The sequence below is a fragment of the Manis javanica genome, chromosome 3, assembly GCF_040802235.1.
Source record: "Manis javanica isolate MJ-LG chromosome 3, MJ_LKY, whole genome shotgun sequence".
NCBI lineage: Eukaryota > Metazoa > Chordata > Mammalia > Pholidota > Manidae > Manis > Manis javanica.
The window spans coordinates 80754299-80765475 of NC_133158.1; the positions used below are offsets into that span (position 1 = coordinate 80754299).

Genomic DNA, 11177 nt, shown 5'->3' on the forward strand with positions numbered 1-11177 from the left:
ATGAATGGATGTTGAATTTTGTTGAATGGTTTTTCTTCATCTGATCATGTGGTTTTGTTTACCTTTTTGTTTACTTGATCCATGATGTTTCTGGGTTTTCGAATGTTGTACCATCCTTGCATCCCTGGAATAAATCTTACTTGATCATGATGCATGATCTTTTTGATGTATTTTTTAATTCAGCTTGCTAATATTTTGTTGAGTATTTTTGCATGTATGTTCATCAGAGATATTGGTCTGTAATTCTCTTTTTTGTGGTGTTTTTGTCTGGTTTTTGGTATTAGGGTGATGCTGGCCTCATAGAATGAGTTTGAAAGTATTTCCTTTTCTTCTACTTTTTGGAAAACTTTAAGGAGAATAGGTGTTATGTCTTTAAATATTTGGTAAAATTCATTGATGAAGCCATGTCCTCCAGGTGTTTTCTTTACTAGTTTTTTGATCGCCAGTTCCATTTCATTGCTGGTGATTGGTCTGTTCAGAATTTCTGTTTTTCTCCTGGGTCAGTCTTGGAGGGTTGTATTTTTCTAGAAAGATGTTCATTTCTTCTAGGTTATCCAATTTGTTATCATCTAGATTTTCATGATATTCTGTAATAATTCTTTGTATTTCTGTTTTCTGTAGTGATTTTTCCTTCATTATTTCTAATTCTATTTATGTGTATAGACTATTTTTTTCTTGATAAGTCTGGCAAGTGTTTTATGTATTTTGTTAATTTTCTCTAGAACCAGCTCCTGCTTTCAATGATTCTTTCTATTGTTTTATTCTTCTTGATTTTATATATTTCTGCTTTAATCTTTATTGTGGCCCTCCTCCTACTGAATTTGTGCTTCATTTGTTCTTTCTCTTGTTTAATTAATTGTGAGTTTAGACTTTTCCTTAGGGATTCTTCTTTCTTTAGATAAGTCTGTATTACTACATCCTTTCCTCTTAGAATTGCCTTTGCTGCATCCCACAGAAGTTTTGGTGCTGAGCTATTTTTTAATTTTCTGCATATATTGCTTGATCTCTTTTCTTATGTTCTCATTGATCCATTTACTATTTAGGAGCTTGTTGTTAAGCCTCAATTTATTTGTGGGCTTTTTTGTTTTCTTTGCTTTATTTATTCCTAATTTCATACTTTCGTAGTCTGACATGCTGGTAGGTAGAATTTCAATCCTTAATTTACTGAGGCTTTTTTTGTTGCCTTGTATATGGTCTAGTCTGCAACATATTCCATGTGTACTTGAGGAGAATATGCATCCTGCTGCTTTTGGGTGGTGTGTTTATATGTCTGTTAGGTCCATCTGTTCTAATGTGTTGTTCAGTGCCTCTGTCTCCTTACTTATTTTCTTTCTGGTGATCTGTCCGTTGTAGTGAGTGGTGTGTTGAAGTCTGCTAAAATTGTATTGTATTTCCCCCTTTAATTCTGTTAGTATTTTTTCACATAATGTATGTGCTTCTATGTTGGGTGCATAGATTTATAATGGTTATATCATTTTTTTGGACTCACCTCTTTATCATTATGTAATGTTCGTCTTAGTCTCTTATTTCTTTCTTTGTTTTGAAGTCTATTTTTTCTTATACTAGTACTGCAACTCCTGCTTTTTTCTCCCTATTATTTGCATGAAATAGCTTTTTTCATCCCTTCTCTTTTAGTCTGTGTATGTCTTGGGTTTTACATGAGTCTCTTGTAGGCAGCATATAGATGGGTCTTGGGATTTTATCCATTCAGTGATGTTATGTTTTTGATTTGTTCATTCAGACCATTTACATTTAGTGTGATTACCTATAGATATGTACTTATTGCCTTCACAGGCTTTAGATTCATGGTTACCAAAGGTTCTAGTAGCTTCTTTAGTTTCTAACAGTCTAACTTAACTCAATAAACTTTTACAAACACAATCTAAAATTTCTCTATTTTCCCCCTTTTTCTTCCTTCTCCATTCTTTACATATTAGGTGTCGTATTCTGTACTCTTTGGGTGTCCCTTTACTGATATTGGAGGTAGTTGATTTAATTTTGCCTTTACTTCATAATTGGTCTACTTATTTTCCTGTGGTTTTACTTTCTCTGGTGACAACTATTTAGCCTTAGGAGCACTTCTATCTAGAGCAGTCCTTCCAAAATACACTTTAGAGATGATTTGTGGGAGGTGAATTCTCTCAGCTTTTGCTTATCTGGTAATTGTTTATTCCCTCCTTCAAATTTAAATGATAATCTTGCTTGGTAGAATGTTCTTGGTTTGAGGCCCTTCTGTTTCATTGCATTGGATATATCATGCCATTCCCTTCTGGCCTGTAAGATTTCTGTTGCAAAGTCTTATGATAGCCTGATGGGTTTTCCTTTGTATGTGATCTTTTTTTTCTCTCTGGCTGCTTTTAATATTTTGTCCTTATCCTTGATCTTTGTCATTTTAATTATTATATGTCTTGGTGTTGTCTTCCTTGGGTCCCTTGTGCTGGGAGATCTGTGACTTCCATGGCCTAAGAGACTATCTACTTCCCCATATTGGGGAAGTTTTCAGCAAAGACACTTTCTGTCCTCAAAGACATTTTCTATCCCTTTTTCTCTCTCTACTTCTTCTGGTACCCCTATAATGTGAATATTTTTCTGTTGGGATTGGCTGTACAGTTCTCTCAATGTTCTTTCATTCTTAGAGATCCTTTTTTCTCTCTGTATCTCAGCTTCTTTCTATTCCTGTTCTCTAATTTCTATTTCATTTACCGTCTCCTCTACTTAATCTTCTGTACTTTTAAATCCCTCCATTTTATGTTTTATTTCAGATATTGCATTTTTCAAAGTTTCTGTCTCTTTCTTGAATTCCTCACTGAGTTCTTGAGTATCTTTCTGTAGCTCTGTGAGCATGTTTATGATTTTTATTTTGAAATCTTTTTTCAGAAATGTTGGTGAGTTCAGTTTCACTTGGCCTTCTTTCTGGTGATTGTGGTATTTGAGTTTATATCAAGTCTTTTGACATTTCATATTTATATTAGTAAGTTGTTGTATGTGGTGCCCTCTAGTGCCCAGAAGCTTTACTCTTTGGAGCTGCTGAGCACCTGGATTGATGGCAGGGCTTGCAGGCGAGTGGTGATGGTTCCTGCTGGGTGGGAAGGCCTCTGTTCTGCTCCCTTGCTTCATTGCCTCCAGTGCTGGCACCAGTGGGCCGAGTGCTCAGGGAGGAGTCTCTATGCTGTGCTCTTTAGCTGCCTTTGGCTATGCCCTCTGGCTTGCCTGGAAGAATGTCAGGGCTAGCAGGTTTGTGAGCTGATGCCAACTGGGAGGAATGAGTGGTAGACTGCATATCATGGTTTGGCTGCCTAGGAGCTATGGTGCCAGCCAGGGGGATGGAGAGCCTGGCATTCCTGGAAGTTCACAACCTGTTGGGCTGTGTGTGTTGGGACACTTTTGCCCACTGGTCCTTTCTCCAGAGCAGCATTCTCTTTGCAATCCTTGCCCCTTTAGCAGCCCTCTTGCTGTTGGGAAGTCTCTAGAGTATCCACCTTTCTTTTGTCTCAGGTAAGCCAGTTGTGGACACCTATTCTCCACAAGAGACTGGAATCTCTGTCTCTCCAAGTATTCTGCCCATCTTAGCTTTCAAGCCCCACTAATCTCCAGGGCACCATGTAATGTAAGTTTGTGCTCCCATAGCAGATCTGCAGGGTGGGTGTTCAGCAGTCCTAGATTTCTGTCCCCTTTCCCATTCCATTTCTCTTCCTCTCCACCAGTGACCTGCGATGAGGGGAGGGCTTAGGTCCTGCCAGATCATGCCTTTGGTACTTTACCCTTTTCCATGAGATCTGCTCTTTTCCACAGATAAAGCATATCAAAATTTAAGGACATAGAGAGGAAAACCACCATGTTCTTATCCCGCACTTAGGTTTCATGATCACTGATCATAGTCCTAGAGAACCACCAGTGCAGAGTGCAGGAGAAGGGCAGGGGCCTCAGATGGAACATGGTGAGGAAAAGCTCTGAAACTTGTAGGTTACTCGATATGGAGAAAAGTTTGCATCTAAATTAGTGATAAAATTAATTTAAAAACCCAAAGTGGTTATTAACCTCAGAGAATGAAAATTTTGTGGAATAATGGAAATCTCATCATAGTAATCATTATAAATTTGAGGTTGCAGGGAGATTCATGTGACCTTGAAAAAGTATGTGAAATATGTCAAAATACATGCTTAAGAAAGATAATTAAGAGCTAGAAATAATTTGCCAAATATGTCACATTAGTAAGTGACAGAAACTGGATTAAACACAGAAGAAAGGTTTAGAGGAGAATTAGAAGGAAAAGTAAAGGTGAAGAATGAAAGCAGCTGAAAGGTGCTCTTAATGGTAAGAGCAGGAATGCTTGGAGCAAAAAGATTTGATTATATCCTGGAGCATAAAATATATATATCCATGAGTCCATACTGATGTAAATAAATGATTGAATAAACAAAGTGCATAGTCTAATCTCATGTGCAGAAGATTTTCAAATAATTTATGTAGATACTTTTCCTTAAAGGAGGTAGTGTGTAACTCCCCTTCCTTCATGAGTGACCTATATATAGTGGCTTCCTTGCAAAGAATTCATTTTGGAAAGGAGAAAGAAGCAGACCCTACCTCGGCCAGGTGGTCAAGGTCAACATCAAAAGTTATCAGTCATGGCAATTATATTTACCAGTGATATGAGTGACAGAAATGGTGATTTACCTCTGTGGGCTTCCTCCCAAGAACTATAGCCCCCATCAAATCATGAAAAAAATACCAGGGAACTCCAAACTGAGAGACATTATGTAACTGCCTGATCAGTACTCCCAAAGACTTTGTAAGGTAATCAAAAACAAGGTGTGTCTGAGAAACCGTCACAACAAAAGGGACCTAAGGAGACGTGATGACTAAATATATAGGATGTCCTTGATGGGATTCTGGAACAGCAGAAGGACATTAGGTAAAATTATGGAAATTTGAAAAAAACTATGGACTTCAGTTCATCATCAAGTTTCACTCTTGCTTCATTAATTATAATAATGTACCTTACTAATAAAAGATATTAATAATATGGGAAAATGGATGTGTGATACATGGGAACACTCTATACAATCTAAAGAAAAAGGCTTTGAAGTAAATAAAGCTCATCTGCACCCAAATAAGCCAGACAGCATTTGGGGGGAAGCCATCATTATTTTCCACCTCTAAGTATAATAACTGATTCAAGCTAAAACCATTGATGAAAATTAGTAAAGAACAGGTAATTCACATAATATCAATGTATTATCCTACAGATGGAGATTTTCATTAACAAGGAAAAAAGTTATCTATACCATAGAAAGATCACTGCCTTAACCAAGTTATCAACGTTAACATCTTCAGTAACAAGACATACCAGTGTTATGGGTCTTATGATACCAAAGGAAAACATAGCACATCCATTATTGCTGAAATGTTTAATTTGAATGTAACCATTTCAAAAATAGATATTTTGGGATATTTTATGAGACATCTGACCTAAATATTTGAAAATGTAATTGCCATGAAAGGAAATAGAAAGGCAAGAGGATATTCTGCTAGGGCAAAGGAGACTGCAGAATGATCATAACTCACAGTAGATAGTGACTTTCAATTGAATTCTTGATAAAAAATAAATTGACATATAAGGCAATTTTAGAAATATTGTGAAAAATTTGAATGTTAAATTCACATTAGTGATGTGAAATTTGGGGATAACAATAATATGAATAAGTAGGAAATGTCTGTTCTTTTGAGATGTATGCTAAAGTATTTATGAGTATAAAGTTATGATGTCATCATACACACACACACAAATTATATACCTTGGGGATAGACAGGAAAATGTAAAGATTAATAATTGTTTAATTTTCATTAAATAAATCGATCAGCATTAATTGGATAATTCTTTAATTTTTCTTTTGGTTTGCAATTTTTCAAAATAAATTTGAAGTAAAGCATCATATATCCAAACCTTTTTTGAACCTCTACTCTATTCCCTGCCCACTTCATAGCTTTGTCTTGAAAATTTTCCTTTTCTCCTACTTTTAGTTCTTTATGGTATATATAGTATGACTTAGTGATTAAGAAGATAGATTCTGGAACCAGATAGTCTGTGTGTGATCACTGTGCTTTGCCTTATTATTTCTGAGGACAAATCACAAAACCTCCTTCCCTTTTATTTTTTAAAAAGGGGTTATTAGAAACTGAAATATAGTAATGAAAACAAACAAACTTAAAGATGTCATGAATAGTTAATTGGATATTGCTGAAAAGTTCTTTGTAAGCTAAAAAGAATATCTGAGGGTTATTTAAAATTTAGTATAAATTGAGAGGTAATGCAAGAGACAGAAATGAATGGTTAATATTTATTCAGTAATGATAAAAGCATCTGTTCCAAACAAACCTAAATAGTGACAATATCTATTTCATTATACAACCAGAGGACATTTTATTCTGGTGACTTTGGGTGTTTTCTCTCTGGTTCCCTTAGCTATGCTATGTGTTGATTTCATTTCTAGGCTAGTTTCTCTGTTGTTGGTAAAACGGATATACAGAGTACCAGATTTTACATGCACATACCATGACATTAAGAGGTAGAAACACTACTTTTTAATGGATCTTTTAAAATAAAGGAAACATATTTCCAGAAACTTCCAGAAAATCACCTCTTTTGTCTCATTAATACCAAATAAGTCACATACTCTTCCCTGAACAGACTTCTTGGGTTCTATGTTACTAATTGTAAGGGCTGGGGAGTGCAGATATGCATAATAAAACTTTGTACCCATACAAAAGGCAAATCAATTGATATGTATGTACATAGCTAATATATATGTCAACACATGTAATTCTGACAACCAAAAATATCCACTAAGATAGAGGGTCAATGAAAGAGTTATGCCCATCTAATTTGGAGCTTCCCAAACTAGTATCTGGATTCCTTTACTCTTTTAAAAAGTATTTAGGCCTACCATTTGTAACAACATGGATGGAGCTAGAGGGTATTATGCTCAGTGAAAGAAGACAGGCAGAGTAAGACATTAGGCCTACCATTTGTAACAACATGGATGGAGCTAGAGGGTATTATGCTCAGTGAAAGAAGACAGGCAGAGTAAGACATTAGGCCTACCATTTGTAACAACATGGATGGAGCTAGAGGGTATTATGCTCAGTGAAAGAAGACAGGCAGAGTAAGACAAGTATCAAATAATTTCACTCATCTGTGGAGTACAAGAACAGAGAAAAAACTGAAGGAACAAAACATCAGCAGACTCACAGAATCCAAGAATGGACTAACAGTTACCAAAGGGAAAGGGACTGGGGAGGATGGATGGGAAGGGAGGGATAAGGGGGCAAAAAGGGCATTATGATTAGCATACATAATGTAGAAGATGGGGACACGGGGAAGGCAGTATACTGCAGAGAAGACAAGTAGTGATTCTATAGTATCTTAGTATGTTGATGGACAGTGACTGTAACGGGGTATGTGGTGGGGACTTCATAATGGGGAGAGTCTAGTAACCATAATGTTGCTCATGTAAGTGTACATTAATGATACCAAAAAAAAAGTATTTAGGACCCAATCAAAATTTGTTTATATGGATCATAGCTATCAGTAGGAGCAATGTTATAAATTAAAACTGAGGCATTAAAATTGTTGATTCATTCAACAATAAAAATAATAAACCTATTACATATTAACTTGCCTAATTATATAAAAACATATTGAAGATAATTTTTATTGAATGGCCAATTGTGTTAGGCATCTATTAAGTATTGGTGATACAGAATCAGATATGAGAGTGATACTCAAAGGAAGAAGACAGGCCTTCATTTTATTATCTAACAGTTATAGTTCACAATTTTTCTTTAAAAATGTTGCTGCATCTGTGCAGTCCTCTCCATTTAGAATATTCTCCAGTCTCAGTTCTCATTATTTAGAATATGAATTATTGAATTTAGTCTCACTGCTTCTAGCCTTATTACAATCAATTGCTCAATCAGTTCTCTGAAAGTTATAATCATATTACTTTGCTCCAGAAAGCCTTCACTGTCTGATGTCTCCAAGATAAATTCAGATTTCTTAGGGTGGCATTTAAGATTCTCAGCAACTTGATCCACTTTCACCCTTACTTCACAGACTCAGGAGGAGCTCTCACCAGCAGTCTTGTCAGCTTCTGATTCTGCTCCGTGGTTCATCTGCCTCATCCTCCATTTCCAGTGCCATACTTGTTTCAACAAACTTTGACTCTGGGCAACTTTATTCCTGTTTTTTGATTTTTACTACTTTATAACTAAATAACCCACTCGACTAACCTCTCTATCTTCTGAACTCCTAAGCATATAGGGAAAAGGCAGTATTGATTTGAGTTCTAGTGCAGTTCAGGTGACCTGGATGAACTTAGGCAATCTATTCAGTATTTCAAAATATGAGATTTTTACCAAGGAAAATGTGAAAAATAATGCCTAACTAATGGTAGGTAATAAAAATGAAAAATTTAGCTTAGTGCCTAGAAGATAGTAGGTTCTCAGTAAACTTTTTTATTTCATATTTGCACATGGAAATTGCCAATATTTTTGTTTAGATACTTAGAATTTTCACTATTTTCTGCCTCATTTATGCTTGAACATATCTCTCGCTTTTTGTTGATTCTATGAAGATATAATTAACATTGTATTCTGTCAGTTACTGATACTCCTAACAAGAGAAGTAATAATGTCAGAGAGAGAGAAAACCCTGTATTTAATTAGTATATTCAGGAATTGCACTATCATTAATGATGGACAAGTAATCAGACTACATAAAACTGTTAAAATCTATAGGGGTTTTATTTAAATAGCATCATTTTCAACTGCAGTTTGATAAGTCGCCAGTATACAGATATCCTATTTCAGGGAACATGAAAATAAATTGACTAAGGCTAGTGATGAAAAATGTTCTTGGTTAGAGAATACATATTCTGCATGAATTAATAGTCAAACATAATCCAAATAAACTCAAGGAAAGTTGAGAATCAAACTAAAAAATACAGCTTATTTCTCATACAATATTGGTTAAGAAGGGATTAAGCCTTAAAAATTTGGAACCTACAGGAATTTGTAAAATTGTGCTTTGGAACTCCAGAGATTTGCCAACATTATTAGAGGCAACCTTTATATGTAATAGTTCTGCTCTAGTATTCTTTGAATTATTGCAAATTGTTACATATTACACTTTGAAGCAGTTAGTGAGCAGTGTAACTAATTTCACCCTGACACAATTTGTGACCTCAGGAGTATTTATCCAGTTAACTGCTGAGGTAACCTAATAGCTTATATTTTGAAGTACATTCTAGCAGATTCTCTCCTTTCTGAACTTATTTGAACCATATACCATCATTTTAGTAATTCAATATTTTATGGACAAAGTGGTCATTTTCCACTCTCTCAGTACTCTGTGATCTTTAAAAAAGTTTTATCAAGTTAAAATCAATTTCCGCAGGATATTTGTTTCATAACATTTTGAAATTTGCTTCATAGTTTTTGTCATAACACTTATTACTTGCTTATTTCTTAGACTATAAATAAAAGGGTTTAATAAAGGAATCACTACAGTGTAAAAAACAGCAATGGGCATATCTTTATCTCCTTCTTTAATTGAATTTGGTCGGACATACATGGAGAGAAGAGAGCCATAGAATATTGAGACAGAGAGAAAGTGGGATGCACAAGTAGATAAGGCTTTGCCTCTCCCCCCTTTGGATTTCATTTGGAAGATCATGGAAAGGATGCAGAGATAAGAGATTACAATTATGATGAAAGAGAAGACTGAAACTGACCCTGCAAAGATAAATATCATCAATTCATTGATAAAAGGATCAACACAGGAGAGTCTGATTAATGGAAGAATATCACAAAAGAATTGATTGATTTGGTGAGACCCACAGAAAGTTAACCTAAACAGAAACCCTACGTGAATCATGGAATGCAGGTTTCCAGCTATGTAGGCCCCTGTGGTCATCTGAATGCACAGTTTTTTTGACATCATGGTGTGGTACTGCAGTGGCCTACATATGGCCACATAGCGGTCATAGGCCATTGCAGCTAGAAGAAAGCAATCAGCACTTTCAGCAAGGCAGAGAAAGTAAAACTGTGCCATGCATTCCTTGAGGGAAATCATTCTATCCTTAGAAAGGAAGTTCTCTAACATCTTTGGAGTAATGGCACAGGAACAACAAGAATCCATCAGTGCAAGATTACCCAGAAAGATGTACATTGGCGTGTGAAGACAACGCTCCATGTAAATCAATGCCACCAGGCCAAGATTCCCCACCATGGTGATCAGATATATGGTAAGGAACACCACGAACAGAATGGTCTTTAGCTCTGGGTGATCTGTAAATCCTCTGAGAATAAAGTCATTTGTCAAGGAGTGGTTTACCTCAATCATATCCACCGTGTCTGTTGATACAGGATCTATGGAGATAAAAGATGCTAAGTTAGAATGTGTGTAATTTCCCGTCAAAAAATTACTTTTATAACAAGGAGAGGAGCTTCTTCTTCAAGCTTCCCCTACTGTCTCTGGAATCCAGGCACACAGATATCTAGAGGACATTTGTTGCCATAACATACCTGCTTTATGACCTCATCTCGACAATCAGGATTCACAAGTTTGATATTTCATTTATATTTCCAGAAAAAATGCTTACAGTTGAAAAGGTCTGTCTCTATACATTTATGCAAGAATAGTGTACATATCTAGTTTACCCATATTTGATTGTTTCCAGATAATATCTGTCACTTTTTATATTCAAGACCCTTAAGATAAATTTCAAATTAATTTTCCTGTATGTATTTTTTAACTGAGCAAAACTCATCTATCCTCCCAGCAGAGTAAATATTTGAAGGTAGCATACAATTGACATCTTAAATATATACCTTAGAAATTGAGTGAAGATCATGAAGAATTTAGAAAAAGATTATCATCTTGGAAAGCTATGAAAATAAATCCCATAGGTTATTACCTCTCTCATTCCTTTTCCTAGGATCATGCCCAAATCCATAAACAATATGTCCATGCCATTATAACTGTTGATTTTTGCTCAGATACATAAATCCTTTCCTCCTTTATGTAATACATTCTTTAATATATAATGCTACTAATAAAGTTTTAAATGCCCCCAAACTACACTATTTCCACTCTCTGAAACCTTAAGAATGTTTTC

The 11177-nt window shown here is 35.4% G+C and overlaps 1 protein-coding gene across 1 annotated transcript; it reads right to left on the reverse strand.

The window, feature by feature from the left end:
- Window positions 1–9430: 9430 nt before the first annotated feature.
- Window positions 9431–10402, reverse strand: LOC108404375 (olfactory receptor 5K1-like). The gene has a single exon (XM_037008325.1). It carries the CDS (start codon window positions 10400–10402, stop codon window positions 9431–9433), a length of 972 nt encoding a protein of 323 aa, XP_036864220.1.
- Between the last annotated feature and the right edge of the window lie 775 nt (window positions 10403–11177).

Bases quoted from the DNA above. Each gene is read 5' to 3' on its own strand.
- LOC108404375 (XM_037008325.1), bottom strand. From the start codon at position 10,402: ATGATTGAGGTAAACCACTCCTTGACAAATGACTTTATTCTCAGAGGA.